General features: G+C 33.7%; 6 protein-coding genes across 6 annotated transcripts; 3 read left to right on the forward strand and 3 right to left on the reverse strand. All coding sequences in view use genetic code 12, as the record gives it.

Moving 5' to 3' along the window:
• Position 1: 1 nt before the first annotated feature.
• Positions 2 to 1,487, reverse strand: RJT21DRAFT_117090 (salicylate hydroxylase). The gene has a single exon (XM_064880582.1). It carries the CDS (start codon positions 1,439 to 1,441, stop codon positions 71 to 73), a length of 1,371 nt encoding a protein of 456 aa, XP_064740801.1. The 5' UTR covers positions 1,442 to 1,487; the 3' UTR covers positions 2 to 70.
• A 913-nt stretch (positions 1,488 to 2,400) lies between these two features.
• On the reverse strand, positions 2,401 to 3,864 carry RJT21DRAFT_117092 (acyl-CoA dehydrogenase/oxidase C-terminal; the record flags this gene model as incomplete). Its single annotated transcript, XM_064880583.1, has 1 exon — positions 2,401 to 3,864. A coding segment is annotated over one exon (1,464 nt), but the record flags the coding sequence as incomplete, so codon positions are not given.
• A 2,350-nt stretch (positions 3,865 to 6,214) lies between these two features.
• On the forward strand, positions 6,215 to 8,292 carry OLE1 (stearoyl-CoA 9-desaturase). Its single transcript, XM_064879708.1, has one exon. The coding sequence runs from the start codon at positions 6,625 to 6,627 to the stop codon at positions 8,089 to 8,091; it is 1,467 nt and encodes a 488-aa protein (XP_064740803.1). The 5' UTR covers positions 6,215 to 6,624; the 3' UTR covers positions 8,092 to 8,292.
• A 1,062-nt stretch (positions 8,293 to 9,354) lies between these two features.
• Positions 9,355 to 10,418, forward strand: RJT21DRAFT_10004 (uncharacterized protein). The gene has a single exon (XM_064879704.1). It carries the CDS (start codon positions 9,643 to 9,645, stop codon positions 10,117 to 10,119), a length of 477 nt encoding a protein of 158 aa, XP_064740804.1. The 5' UTR covers positions 9,355 to 9,642; the 3' UTR covers positions 10,120 to 10,418.
• A 1,421-nt stretch (positions 10,419 to 11,839) lies between these two features.
• On the forward strand, positions 11,840 to 12,886 carry ADH2 (alcohol dehydrogenase; the record flags this gene model as incomplete). The annotated part of the gene is made up of 1 exon (XM_064885267.1): positions 11,840 to 12,886. The coding sequence occupies one exon, from the start codon at positions 11,840 to 11,842 to the stop codon at positions 12,884 to 12,886; it is 1,047 nt and encodes a 348-aa protein (XP_064740805.1).
• Positions 12,887 to 13,021: 135 nt separating this feature from the next.
• Positions 13,022 to 15,414, reverse strand: TKL1 (transketolase). The gene has a single exon (XM_064879718.1). It carries the CDS (start codon positions 15,172 to 15,174, stop codon positions 13,141 to 13,143), a length of 2,034 nt encoding a protein of 677 aa, XP_064740806.1. The 5' UTR covers positions 15,175 to 15,414; the 3' UTR covers positions 13,022 to 13,140.
• Positions 15,415 to 15,772: the final 358 nt, after the last annotated feature.

The following is a 15,772-nucleotide window of genomic DNA, read 5'->3' on the forward strand; positions in this document are numbered from 1 at the left end:
TCGCTATAATATTATTATGCTGTATATTATATATAGAAATTGTACAATATATTTACACAGAATAAGCATCTTAGATATTTTCAGCACTTTTTAATTCGTCAAGTTGTTCATACCCATGGCCAGCTTCAATGAAGCTAGATAGGTTCTTTTGCAAATAAACTAGATATTGATCTCTGATCTTTTGAAATTCAAACTCAGCATTGTGCGATCTGATCCACTCTCCTCCGTGTCTCTTAATCAAATATCGACTTCTCCACTCTGAATCGTCAGTGTCAGTGGGAGGTTGAATGCGTTCTTTCGATTGAAGTCCATCTATAGTTAACTGTTGTTCGACTCGCTTTAAGAAATGTCTTCGAGTTTCATTAAATAAGAAAGTTGTCAATTTTAAATTGTATTTAGAAGCTTGAGGTGTACTTTCATACCAATAGTTAGATGAAGTCTCTTGTAGGGATCTATATAATGCCCAGGCATCACTAAATCCAAAACCTGCCCCAGAACCATAAGCACCAGCTGTTGGATGTGCTGCATCACCAGCAAATACTAATCTTTCTTTTACCACCAAATTATGTAACCAGTTACCTGATTCTAATGGGAATGCTAAAATATCTGGTACAGCTTCAATAACTTGAGGAACCACAGCATCCCAATCCTTAAAAGCTTCAATCAAATATTTCTTTCCTTCATCTCCAATTGATTTATTCCACTTTAATTTTTTAAAAGTTTCATAGGGTTCGGCAATTGAAGCTACAATTCCATATTGACCCAATCCAACTAGAGATAAGAAAACCCATTTACCACCAGGACTCACCCAATTAGAGGTATCATCAGAAATGCCCTCAATATGACTAATATATGATTCATCAAATACACTCCTATATGCTACAGAACCTCGGTATTTCAAGGTATTTGGATTAAATTGGTGTCTAATTTTTGAGTAGATACCATCAGCAGCCACAACTAAATCAAATTCTGAAGAAGAAGGTTGATTTTCAAAATGAATAATAATTTTAGAGTCATTTTTAACAAATTCAACTTCAGAAACTTTATGATCATATTGAATTATGCCTGGAGGTACATATTCTAATAAAAGATTAAGTAAAGCCACTCTATGGGTTCTAGCTTCTACAAATGGTTTACTTCTATTATATGTTGGTTGAGTATAAAGTATTTCTCCTGTCTTCCAATGACGACTAACATATTCTTTATCTGAAGTACCTTTATAAGCAATAGAATTAATTTTTTCAATTGGTATAAACTTACTAAGCATATCAATAGATTGATTTGGTAATGCGATCCACGCTCCTAATTCTGATGGATGAGGTGATTTCTCATAGGCAGTAATTGATACATTGGGTAAATGAGATAATGCTAATGCAGTATATGCTCCCACTATACCTCCACCAACAATTCCAACCTTCAATTGTTCACCATCAGCTGTCATGTTGGCCTTTATCTCATATGGCACAAGTCAAAGTCTGGAGATAACATCTCGCATTTATATAATTGCAAAAAATTAAAAAAAAAGATTAATACAGTTTGAGCCACACTAACTTTTAATCAAAGCTTAAATTTTTTTCATTCATTAAATACTTAATCACTAGCTAATAAATAAGAGAAGAACAACTGGGGCAAAAACAATTAGCACCTTGTAATTATTTATTCGTCATCACCAAAATCAAGTGGAGCAGAGGTCAATTTCTTTTCTGCTTCTTCAGATTTTTCAAATCTATCTCTTTCTTCTAAACTTGGTCTATTCAACATAGCTTCTAATGCACCAGAGTATGGAGCCTTGTAGTGCCTTGGTGGATGAATTTGCTTAATGGTATTCAAGTAATTTTCGTAGATGTTACCATCATACTTACCAATTAAGGAGTTGATAAAGTTATCAGGTTGTTGGAATGAATCAGTCAATCCAATAACATATGGTCTAAGAGCCAAATCTAATTGAGTAGTATATTCAAGGGTTAACCAAGAAGATACATCGGAACTAAGCAACTTAAATCTAATAAATTCAGCAGCAAATGGAATCAAGATTTGAGAAACATAATACAATTTAAGAAGGTTAAGTAAATGGGGAGCCAATTTTTCTTCTTTATTGGATTCATATCTGTCAATAAAGGTTTCTAACAAGTAGTAATGAGCTCTTAATTTAGATAAACGAACTCTATCATGACTGATCAAGTCCCAATCACCATTAAATCTTTTCAATTCTTGTAATAATAAATTGGCAAACTTAACAATTACTCCTTTAGTAGCAGATTTGATCTTATTGTAATCTTCAGCATCCTTGTTGGTAGCAATTATAACATTGTCCAGGTTGAGCCATTGATTAGCGTCATTTAAGAATAATAAGGTTGGAGTCTTGATTGGTCTCTTTTTCTCAGTAATTTGTTCAACATTCTTAATAATGGTCTTACCTGCGGCAATACCTAAGACATTGTTATCACCTTCCCAAGTACATTGAACTACCCAATCACTGTAAGTCTTTCCAAAACCATTGTAAGAAGAATAACCATGTCCACCACATGCTTGTCTTGCCTCATTGATTAAATCGGCTGCTAACCAAGTTAAAGTAGATTTAACAGAAGCAGAATCAATGAACAAAGCCTTGGTATCAATTAAAGATTTGTTAATCAAAGTTTGACTGTTAGCCTTAAGAGCTTGTTCTAATTCTTCTAAAACAATATCATGTTGTTTTTCTAATCTGTCAGTACCAACAGCCATAGCATAAGTTAAAGCCAAATATGGAATTAATCTTCTCTGGTGTAAAGTATAGTCTAATAATTTGGATTCTAACTTATCAGAAGGATCCTTCTTGAATTGTCTTCTACCAACAGCATATCTTAAAGCAATAGTAATAAATCTAGCTCCAATTCTGTAAGAATCAGTAGACATACCAACTCTACCTTGTAACAAACTAATGTAAGATAATTGTTCCAATGGTGGTAAAGAGACATTACCAAACTTATCAACCTTACACCATCTTTGCAACATATAATAACGAGGGATTCTAACATCAGAAAATTGAATCCAACCATTGTCAACCCCTTGTCTTCCCATCTTTGCACCGATATCACCAATAGCGACACCAGGTAATAAGTTGTGTTGAGAGTCTCTTAATGGAACAATAAAAGTCTTAACACCATAATCTTTACCCTTAACAATCAAACGGGCATAACAAACAGTATGAGTGGCAGAATGAGCTGCACCACCAATCCACCATTTAGTTGCACTAATGTTAGGTGTATCAATGACAAACTCATCTCTTTCAATATCAAAAGTAGCAGTAGTTTCACAACCAGCAACGTTAGAACCATGACCCAATTCAGTCATACCAAAACAACCATATAATTTTTTAATGGAAGCAGCTTCTTCATGATGTGCCCAATAGTTGAATTGGTCATCCGTACCATTACCTTTGATACAATGTAAGAAAAGACCCAAGTTAACAGCAATTCTGATACCCATTGAAGGATCAATAACAGTCATTAAATTCAAACGTCTCAAGAATTTTTTAGAATCTTCAATTTCAAGATATCTAGCCATTCTGTCAATTCTCAGAGCTACTAAAGCTCTTTCATCCTTATATCCAAGATCATAGTGCTCAAAATTGGTTTGTAAGATTGGATCTCTTTCAATTGATTTGTATAAACTCAAAATCAAATTGGATTTTTCAACTGAACCTTCCAAGAATTGATGCATCTTAACAACATCAAAATTAGTGTGAGATCTCTCCTCACTAATTTGACTGGCAGGATTTGGCGATTCATATGTGTCAATAATATTACTTACGCTTAAAGAATCAACGACTCTAGCCTTTGTCTTAGTGAGCTTTTTAGGTTCTTTAATTGATATTGGAGCCATATTTGTTTAACCGAATATTTGTCAATTTAATTTAATTTAATTTAATATAATCAAATTAATTTAATAGTGAAAAATTATGAAATTAAAATTATAATTATCAAATGAAGAAGGATTTGAATATTTCTTTATATAAACCATTCTTAAATTTCACAAACTATCAGCTCGCACCCCACATTTAGTTTTTTTGGTGTAGTTTCTGCAACTCCGTCTATGTAAGTCTCTAACAAAAACTTTATGAACAAAGAAAATTGAAGCTATTCCATATCCGTAAGAAATACATCAACTTTAATCCGATCATGAGTTAGCTGATTTTTAAAGATTAAGGGTATATCCATGTTATCCAAGAAACTAACCTAAGGTAGAATGTTCTTTATTTTAAGTCTCAGTACTGCATGAAGAGGGTCCGAGGAAATTTGCAGACTTTTACTCACTAACAAACAAAGGGGGAAAGATTTTGTGGGGTAGTCCTGGACCATGCGGACTACTTGAATACCCACGGTACGCTCCTAATATGGGGTAAATAAGAAAAGGATCTATTAGTTCATGTACAGAACAGAGTTAGTAGCCAATAATTTTCTGTAACGATTCGGATTTCCATTAAATATTTAGTTGCAGTATGAAGTTAAACCAAACATGCATTAAGCTATACTGCATCAGCCATCGTGCCTGTTGTCACATGATCAACGTTCCTTAATTACATTATTAATTTATAGAAGTCTAGAATTATAGGAGTATATGATCTTTTGTGCTTTGTAGACACTAATAGAATCATTTAAGTTTTGCTATTAGAATAGTACTATTTTCGGATCTACCTTTATTCTAGATCAATAATCGATCAAATAAAATTGTTGATGAAATATCATTCTAATAAATAACTGTGATGTCAGGATATTTAGCCTGATTGAAACTGCTTCAAGGAATTTTGAAAGTAGGTAGTAATTTTCTGTACTTTAACTTATAATATCGTTGTTTTAAAATTTTTCATATAGAGAAGAATTTATTTTATATTTCTCACTTTAGCTAGGCGCCAACTAAAGAACGGAAAACAAATTCAAATCTTAACTCATGAAAAATTGAAAGCCAAACCAGGAAGACAAATTAAGTTAATTAAATTAATGCAAGTATTCCTTTTTGATCAAAAATTGAAATAGTTGAGGCTGAATTTGAACGAAAATGATGACGTTCCTCTATTCGCTTCCAAACCTTTAACGGTATATCATTAAAAAAGAAGGAATTTGGTTGGTTATGTTTCTTGAAAGAAATATTCAAATTCATGTAAATTATTGAATTATTCGGATTGACAAACAATAAATGCAGTATGAATTCCTGTTCGCATAGGTTGCAAAAGAAAACATTAGAATTCATATTGTGTCGTGAATTCTAGACATACTTTGACATGTCGCGACATAAGAAACGCAAGAGACGGAGTTAGTGGCTAATAAATTACACAAAGACGATTATTTTGTTGGTTTCACTCAACTGCCTTAATGAAAGACAGAAAAGTAATGCATATAATGTCGGAGTACTAATTAGGAATTACTAGTTTAAGTAGTCAAGCAATATCGTTTGCACCATTTCTTTTATCTTAGGGTGAAAGGATGAAGCGCAGACAGACGATTAAAAAACATGTAGCCGAAATGATTTGATAAGATAGCGCATTAACTATAATTGCTAGTTAATATTGTGTGAGCAAACGATAGCAATAGCAATAGGAATGGCGACAGCAATCAAAAACATCATCGTATATTGTAAGGTACGCAGTAAAAGTAAAAGGAGATCACAACCACTATATGCACCACGTTATACGATACATTCTCCGATAACAATTGATTGATGGGTGCAATTTGAACCTACTACTTAATTATGGCGAGAGGTTTTTTTTGTTGGTTTTAGCAATTTGATTTTTCTCTTGCAAAATGGGGCTAATCATAATTTAATTATATGATATTAAGAACAATAGGTAGAACATAGATCATTATGGAATAATCAGGAGACATATAATCACTAAATTGACAAGTAGCAAGCCTGCATAACATAAGCTTGTTCTATAATTTCAGTCCGTCTACTCGCCCTACTCGCCCTACCTCGCTAAAGACGTGCCTTCGGACAACCCAACTGAAAAAAATAGTTGTTGGGCTGCAACGGTTTGTGTGCGTTTACCAATAAAATTTAATTATTTACTAGAATAGCATCTGTCGACTAACAGAATGATATCAAGCCATACCATACCATACCATTGAATTTAAAATAAATCAGACTATGTTAATTTCTCTTATGTATTAAACAGGCATTTTCGAGCCATCTCCTTGCTGTATATTTATTCTAAGAAGCTTTAATTATTTAGACCACTTAAGCATATTTAATATATAGAAAAAGAAATTTTTTTCAATTCCAAAAAAAAAAGAACACAAGCCAAAAAAATAAAAATTATCCCTTAATTTGAATTTTAGATAAATACATAAAGAGATTCACTTTTGCTGTTTTACTATTCTTTTGGTCTGTTTCTTTCTTCATCCTATTATATACTTCATTACCATCTCATCAACTAATCAACAATTTATTGGGATCAATTTTTAATTCATCTAACCCTATTCCAACTATCAATCCCATCGTCAACTCACAAATTTTTAGATCTTGAATATTTTTTCTTGACCAAATAAAGAAATTTGCAATCCAACAAATATAAATATATTTATCAAAATTATTTATTAGATTATATATCACTTTCTTCATATAACATATTATATTATATTATAAACAATGGCTAGTGTTGACTCAGAACAAGTCGATGTCGTTGATATCACTTCTCTTAATGCCTTAGCCGCAGGAACCAATAAAAAGACTCCTAGAATTGTAGCTGCCGGTTTAGGTGGTAGATTAATGGGTACTGCCGATTTAGTTAAGGTTACTGCTGAACAAATTACTCAAGATTCTTTAGAATCCTTAGCTGAAAAAGATGAAAGAGAAAGAAAGAAGTATTCTAAAGTCAAACATATCAGTGAACAACCATGGACTCTTTCTAATTTCCATAAACATATTAATTGGTTAAATATGATTTTAGTGGTGGCTATCCCACTTTATGGTCTTTACAATGCTGTATATTATCCTCCACAATTGAAAACATTAATATTGGCCTTTGTCCTTTATGTTTTCAGTGGTGTCTCAATTACTGCTGGTTACCATCGTTTATTTGCCCATAAAGCTTATGATGCTCATCTTGTTTGTAAGTTATTCTTTGCTTTCTTTGGTGCTGGTGCCATTGAAGGTAGTATTAAATGGTGGTCTCATAGTCACAGAATTCATCATAGATATACCGATACTCCAAGAGATCCATATGATGCTAGACAAGGGTTTTGGTTTTCTCATATGGGTTGGATGTTATCTAAAGCTAACCCAAAGAACAGAGCTAGAGCTGATATTAGTGATTTAACCTCTGACCAGATTGTTGTTTTCCAACATCGTCATTATTTACTTATTATGGTCACTGCCGCCTTTATTTTCCCAGTCTTAGTTGCTGGTTTAGGTTGGGGTGATTACTGGGGTGGTTTCATTTATGCAGGTATACTCAAGACTAGTTTTATTCAACAAGCAACTTTCTGTGTTAACTCTTTAGCTCATTGGATTGGTGTCCAACCATTTGATGACAGAAGAACTCCAAGAGATCACGTTATTACAGCTTTTGTTACTTTTGGTGAAGGTTACCATAACTTCCATCATGAATTCCCATCTGATTATAGAAATGCTCTTAAATGGTACCAATACGATCCAACTAAGATTGTCATTTATATTCTTTCTAAATTAGGTTTAGCTTGGAACTTACATACTTTCAGTCAAAATGCCATTGAACAAGGTTTATTACAACAACAACAAAAGAAATTAGACAGATTGAAGAAGAAGTTAGACTGGGGTACTCCAGTTGACGAATTACCTGTATGGACCAGAGAAGAGTTTAATAAGCGTGCCAAAGAAGAAGGTCTTATTATTATTTCTGGTATGATTCATAACGTCAAGAAGTTCATTAAGGAACATCCAGGTGGTCAGCCATTGGTTAAAGCTTCTATTGGTAAAGATGCCACTAAAGCTTTCAATGGAGCTGTTTATGCTCATTCTAATGCTGCTCATAATTTATTAGCTACAATGAGAGTCGCTGTACTTTCTGAAGGTGAAATCAATGCTAATACTTTTGAACTTCAAAACCAAATGATGGAAAAGGAAAAGCAAGCTTAAAGTTCATAATTTTTGCTAACCCTTTCCAGAGTTTTTCTTACGTTATATTCTTTCAACACTTGTTTACGATTCCTGGGATTTTGAAAAATTTATTATTGCAATTTTTGTTGTAATTATATTATTATTATTATCATTAAAACATATTTTAAAACATCTATCTATTAGTTTGCTCTATTTTTTTCCATAGTTTAGTATTATAATTACTATTCTTAGTTATGCTTTGAATTTTAACTATACAATAATGTACATATATAATTGATTAAGTAATCTCTTTTGTGTGAGGCACATTACATATAAAGAAATAATTGTAAAACATCATGTTAAGTACACGAATGCAAAAAAACACGCGGCTAATTCCGAGAGTAATAGTTGCATAGCGGAACACTTTCAAGCCAGTCAGCTTATGGCAATACCCACCTTACACTTAGACCAAATTTCCCCAGTATTTCATAGAATTCCGCTTGAAAACAGTCTATGGTTACATAAAGTGGTGTTATTCTTCGTAGTAGAAATTATCACGCAATCATTTTTAAAAAGCTTCTTAACGAGAGGAGGCGCTAAATTTTTTTTCGGACTAAATCGTACCACTCGCTTAAAAAAACACAAGTTGTTTTGCAACCAAATGGGCAAACAACTTTTATAGTCGTGCAATCAATTTTTCTATTGAACACTTTAACTTTAACTTATGGGCAAATTCTTTTCCATTTATTGGTCAATGGGGTTTGAATTTTTTTTAGATCTTATTTGTTCATTTTAAATCTCATATAAATAGCTTTAATTATTCTCCATAATATAATTTTAATGGAGATTCTTTTGTTTATCCTTAAGAAATCGTCCATTGACTTCTACATATTCATATTCATATTCATATTTACCTAAAAATGTCCCCAATACGTCAACTTCCTCGTACTTCATTCTTGACACTTTACGCCAGAAGAGTTCCAGATTTAGCTGTTTGGGCTGGAGGTATGACATTCTTTTTGGGTTGGCCCCATCTTTGGGCTGCTGTTTCCAACAGAGCTTACGATGTTCCAGACATCAACATGGCCTATATTTAAGGCTGATATCTGGTTAAAATTACTAGAAAAAGCTGCTAGAATACATTATCACCTATTTATACGATTGTTTACGTTACCCATGTGTTATTATATAGAAGATTATTCACCACATAATTAGTTATTCTAATGAATATTTAACAAATATTAGAAATGATTATTAAAAGTATTACTTATTATTATTGTAGAGTATTCCTATCCTAAATTTGTAAACGAAGTTGGGAGTTTTCTATATCACCTAGGTGATAATTTTAAGTATCCTGCACATTAATTCTGACCAAGTGCCTTTTTGAGATATTTAAAATTGATCATGTTACGAGAGAAATAATCGAAATAGATAGCCTGTGTAAGTCTGTCTTATCCAAACAGTCTTAATATATTAATATAAAGGTCACTCTGAGACGTAAGGGTGCAAACTAATCAGGGAATTCCATTTTCAACAACATCCACACTTTTTTATTTCGCTTATCTAACATTCATATAAGTTCATGGACCAATGTCAAAACCGTTCCAACCAATTAGTGACGTGATTAATACATCATCTCCAAAGCATAAGCAACAGACATTCAGTGAGATTTATTCAGAGCCAGAGAATTTTCTTGAGGTTGAAGTACGAAATCCGCAAACTCATGGTCTAGGAAGTAATTTATATACTGATTATGAAATCGTATGCAGAACAAATATACCAGCATTTAAGAAGAGAAATAGCAAAGTCAGAAGAAGATATAGTGATTTCGTAACATTCAGAAAGATATTAGAACAAGAAACTACTAGAGTCATAATCCCTCCATTACCAGGTAAGATCTTATTAAGTTCGAATAAATTTAATGATATAAATATCGAGAAACGAAGACAGGGATTGGAAAAATTCTTAACTATAGTTAGTGGTCATCCATTATTACAAACTGGATCAAAAACATTAATTGAATTTATTCAGAATGAAAAGTGGGATCCAAGAAGTGCATACTACTGATAAGTTACTATACTTCACTTAGAAAAGAATAAGGATATAAAACAATACAATTACAACCGACGACTTAGTCTCAGCCTTAATCTCAGCCACTTACTTAATCCAATTGGTTGGCTTGAATCGAATTTTAGCCTATTGATTTATATCTGATTGAAATATAGATTCAGTAATATTTTGGGCATATTCATTTAATTTTCTCTATTAAACTTGTGAGCACACATATTTTTCATTTTATATTTTTAATAAAAGGTTAATTTTGTATATGTTGTACGGGGGTCACAAGAATAAGTGCCGTGATCCGGCTGGGTTTATAATTACCCCAGAAAACACACAAATTGACAATGAACAAATAAACAAATAAACGAACAAACGCTAATATGCGCGCCCCCTATTAAACTGGAGTTTGGAGCTTATAGCATTAAATGTGCCAGTTTTATGCATTAAGAGCCTCCAATTCCAATTCTTAACCAAGGCTGCAGTCTACGGACCTTTCCTGAAAAGAGACGTGAAATTTTCTATGAGCTAAGAAAATAATTGTTTTGCATACTAGCTCGGTTTTTAGCTCCATTCACTTAAACTCCAGCACTGTTGCAAGGATCAGCAAAATAACGTCAAATTATGAAATCATAAGTGTAAGAATTAGAAAATTTGTATCTTCTGGTTAGTCCCTTGGACCGGTATACATTGAAACGAGAAACAACGTATGCTGAGAAGTAAGATACTTTTGTTGGGTTACCAATGTTTTTGCAACTACGGGTAACAAACCAAGTGCTGCTAAAGACGAAACAAATTAGAAAAATCTGGTTACGTTGGGAACTGTGAGGTGATTTCCACTCAAACCCTAACAATTAACTGACTATCAAAGAGAGCTATCTCCAAAGAATATATGTCACACTTTAAACGATCTACTAAAAGTCGTGGCCAATGTCGTTCCACTTTCTACAGTATAAGGATCAGATACTTTAGTTTGGAGGACAATAGACTTTTACTAATAATGATTGAATTAGAGTCAATTCCTTGTGTTCTGAGGAGTGTGAATTAATATTAGACAGCTAATGACCATGTGTGGTTCTCCTCTTTATGAGCATTTTTATTTGCTTGTAAACACCTAAAGGGCCGCTTGGTAAAGATAAGAGCAACGAAATTTTCCCAATTAAGTAATGAACAAAAATTAATGACAATATACTCTTTTAAACCGACTGGCAATTTGGCAATTTGGCAATTGGCTATGGTCCCAATCCCCGTTCCATACTTCTAACCTATATATTTAAGTTTGGTGATTAGAGCGCCTGCATATGAAGTAAAATTTATTTTCACATTTCTTATAGTGGGGAAAACCTGGGGTTAATTATAGTATTCAAATTGAACTATCCGATATCTGTGCCCCCTCTTAATAGTATTTAAGTTTTTAGACGTTTCCAAGCTCCTCTCTGTGTGTTAATACTCAGGTCCGAAGTAGCCTTTCTCCTATTTATTTTATTGGTTGAGCTATAGACAACTGGCTGCACGTTCGGAGTTTTAGAATCCAATGGTTTGGCATTGACAAAAGGAAATAAGAAATTGTTATAAATATGGGTCTAAATCTCCATATATAGATTTAGATCCTTAGTTTATATTTTTCATCATACAACGAAATATTTCCCTGTCAAAACAACATTTGACAAACATACTTCCAGTAACAGACTTCAATTAAATTAATTAATTAACTTATTACTTCTTAAAAATGGCTATTCCAACTACTCAAAAGGCTATTATTTTTGAAACCAATGGTGGTCCATTATTATATAAGGACATTCCAGTACCAAAACCAAAACCAAATGAATTATTAATTAACGTTAAGTACTCTGGTGTCTGTCACACTGATTTACATGCTTGGAAAGGTGATTGGCCATTAGCCACAAAGTTACCATTAGTAGGTGGTCATGAAGGTGCAGGTGTTGTCGTAGCCTTAGGTGAAAATGTTGTAGGCTGGGAAATTGGTGATTATGCTGGTGTCAAATGGTTAAATGGTTCTTGTTTAAGTTGTGAATACTGTAGAACTGCTCATGAATCTAACTGTCCAGATGCCGATTTATCTGGTTACACTCATGATGGTTCATTCCAACAATATGCTACTGCTGATGCAATTCAAGCTGCCAGAATTCCAAAAGGTACTGATTTAGCTTCTGTTTCTCCAATTTTATGTGCTGGTATCACTGTTTACAAGGCTTTGAAGACTGCCGATTTACAACCTGGTCAATGGGTTGCCATTTCTGGTGCTGCTGGTGGTTTAGGGTCTTTAGCCGTTCAATACGCCAAAGCTATGGGTTACCGTGTTGTTGGTATTGATGGTGGACAAGAAAAAGGTGAATTTGCCAAATCATTAGGTGCTGAAGCCTTTATTGATTTCCTTACTTCAAAGGATATTGTTAAGGACATTCAAACCATCACTGGTGGTGGTCCACATGGTGTTATTAATGTATCAGTTTCTGAAAAGGCTATGCAACAATCTGTCGAATATGTTAGACCAACTGGTACTGTCGTTTTAGTTGGTTTACCAGCTGGAGCTTCTGTTTCTGCTTCTGTTTTCTCTTCTGTTGTTAAAACTATTAATATTAGAGGTTCTTATGTTGGTAACAGAGCTGACACTGCTGAAGCTATTGATTTCTTTAGTAGAGGTTTAGTCAAGTGTCCAATTAAGATTGTTGGTCTTTCTGAATTAGCTAATGTCTACAAGTTAATGGAAGAAGGAAAGATCTTGGGTAGATATGTTGTTGATACTGCCAAGTAAACAATCTAGGTATCCATTTATTTTCTAACGATTAATATGTTGACGTAGTTCACGATTATATATGATTATTTGCTAATTTAGTATAGTTCTTATCATGATAAGAAGTAAATGAAAATTATTGAAATTTATTTGTTAAAAATATTTATATTGTAGAAATTTATTTACATTATCGGAAAATGATTAATAGCTTTTAATTTTATATATGTATATTAAACTTTAAAATAAATTAAGACAAGACACAGTAATTAGTTCATTTAGAAAGGAGCGACTAATGGAGAGTAAACAGTCTTACCCTTGTAAAATTCAATAGTCTTAACAGCTCTTTCAGCAATGCCTTCTGGAGTGAATTCAAAAAGTTTGTAAATAGCTGGAGCCTTACCAGAAGCACCAAATCTGTTTAAACCAAATTGGGCGTGTGAGTATTTAGACCATCCAAAAGTAGACATAACTTCAACAGAAATGATTGGAACACCATCTGGTAAGACAGATAATCTATAGTCTAATGGTTGTTTATCAAAAGTTAAGAAATCTGGAAGAGAAACAACACCAGCTTTGAAACCTTCAGATTCTAATTTCTTAGAAGCATCAACAGCAATAGAAACTTCAGAACCTGAAGCAACAATGATAACATCTGGCTTATCGTGCTTGATCAAAGTGTAACCACCTAAGGAAGCAACTTCAACAGAAGAACCTTCTAAGTGTGGTAAGTTTTGTCTAGATAAAGCAATAATGTGTGGAGTGGAAGTAGATTGAATGGCACTATAATAAGCAGCAGAAACTTCATTACCATCAGCTGGTCTCCAAACAGAAATATTTGGAGTAGCTCTGAAGTGAGCTAAAGTTTCAATAGGTTGATGGGTTGGACCATCTTCACCTAAACCAATAGAATCATGGGTAGCAACCCAAGTGACTGGGTGATGAGATAAAGCAGCTAATCTAACGGCACCAGCAGCGTAAGAAACAAAGTTTAAGAAAGTACCACCATAGTTCTTGTAGTTAGCACCGAAAGCGGCAATACCGTTCATGATAGCACCCATACCATGTTCTCTAACACCGTATCTGATGTATCTACCACTGTAGTCACCTAAACCAGTAGATGGAGGTTGGAAATCAGTAGAACCAGCAGTTCTAGTCAAGTTGGAAGGAGTTAAATCAGCAGAACCACCAATAATTTCTGGAACAACTGGAATAATGTTAGTTAAAACAATTTCAGATAATTTTCTGGTAGCAACTGGTTTATCTTCTGGAGTGTATCTTGGTAAGTGATCAGCCCAGTTCTTTGGTAATTTACCATCTAAACGACGTTGAACTTCAGCACCTAATTCTGGATACTTGGCTTTGTAAGCAGCAAATTCTTCTTGCCACTTAGCTTTTACCTTTAAGTTTTCTGCAACAACAGTCTTGAAGTAATCAGAAACTTCAGTTGGGATGGCGAAGGATTCTTCTGGGTTGAAACCCCATTTTTCCTTTAATTGTTTAACATCATCAGCCTTTAATGGAGCACCGTGAACACCATGAGTACCTTGAGCTAAAGAACCGTAACCAATGGTAGTAGTTAATCTAATTAAAGTTGGCTTATCAGTAACTTTTTTAGCTTCTTCAATGGCCTTGGCAATACCTTCAAGATCGCTATCACCATTAGCAACTTCAAGAATGTGCCAGTTGTAAGCTCTGTATCTAGCAACGACATCTTCAGTGAAGGCAACTTCAGTACTACCATCAATTGAAATTCTGTTGTCATCCCAGAAGGCAATTAAATTACCTAATTGTAAGTGACCAGCTAAAGAAGAAGCTTCAGAAGAAACACCTTCCATTAAACAACCATCACCAAGGAAAGCATAGACAAAAGAGTCAACAATTTTAAATTCTGGTTTGTCGTAGGTAGCAGAGAATTGTTTTTGAGCAATAGCAAGACCAACAGCATTAGAAATACCTTGACCTAATGGACCAGTAGTAACTTCAACACCTGGAACATCTAAGACTTCAGGATGACCTGGAGTCTTTGAACCTAATTGTCTGAATTGTTTCAAGTCTTCCACAGTTAAATCAAAACCATAAAGAACTAATAAAGCATATAATAAAGCACAAGCGTGACCATTAGATAAAACAAATCTATCTCTAGCAATCCATTTTGGATCTTTTGGATCAAATCTAAGATTCTTCCAAACAGCATGAGCAGCTGGAGCTAAACCTAATGGAGCACCTGGATGACCAGAGTTAGCAGCAGAAACAGCATCAACAGCTAATAAACGAATAGTATTAACAGCCTTTAAATCGAGAGCAGACATTTTTTGTAGTTTGATATTAATTCCTTTTTGAATAAACGTTGGAAAAATCTATTAAAAGTAAATGAAATTTTATAGAATGTTACTTCCAGTTAATGTTTAAACAATTCTAGTCAATTCCCTTTTAACAATTGAATAACAAAAGAAATAGGTTAATTAAGCCAAAATATAAACGAAGAGAAAGCAAGTGTTTAAAAAAAAATTCAACAAATTGCTGTATATAAAGTAATTTTCCACTTTACTAAGCTAGCTCCATCCACTTTTTTGTTCTCCCTCCACCCCCCACGGTACTCGCCTACTTCTCAGTTGAAACCTCCACTATAAATTGTTTTTCTGGGCTTGTGGCTTTCGGTTTGTTAGTAATCTTTGGGAAATTCGAGGGTGGAGCCGGAACAAAGAAGTATGCGAGTCACGTGGACAGGTAGATGGGAAAATTTAATTAGTGTGCGTGCGTGAGGTAATCAATTGACATGATCTAGACAAATTCAGTAACTAATTGTATCGTAGATGACAGGTCCGATTGATTAATGAAATTCATCATTAATTCAATCATAAATTATGAATTATGAATGATCAAATAAACCATTCTCTTCACAACCGT

This window comes from Scheffersomyces amazonensis (assembly GCF_036850825.1).
Source record: "Scheffersomyces amazonensis strain UFMG-HMD-26.3 chromosome Unknown RJT21scaffold_1, whole genome shotgun sequence".
Classification (NCBI taxonomy): domain Eukaryota; kingdom Fungi; phylum Ascomycota; class Pichiomycetes; order Serinales; family Debaryomycetaceae; genus Scheffersomyces; species Scheffersomyces amazonensis.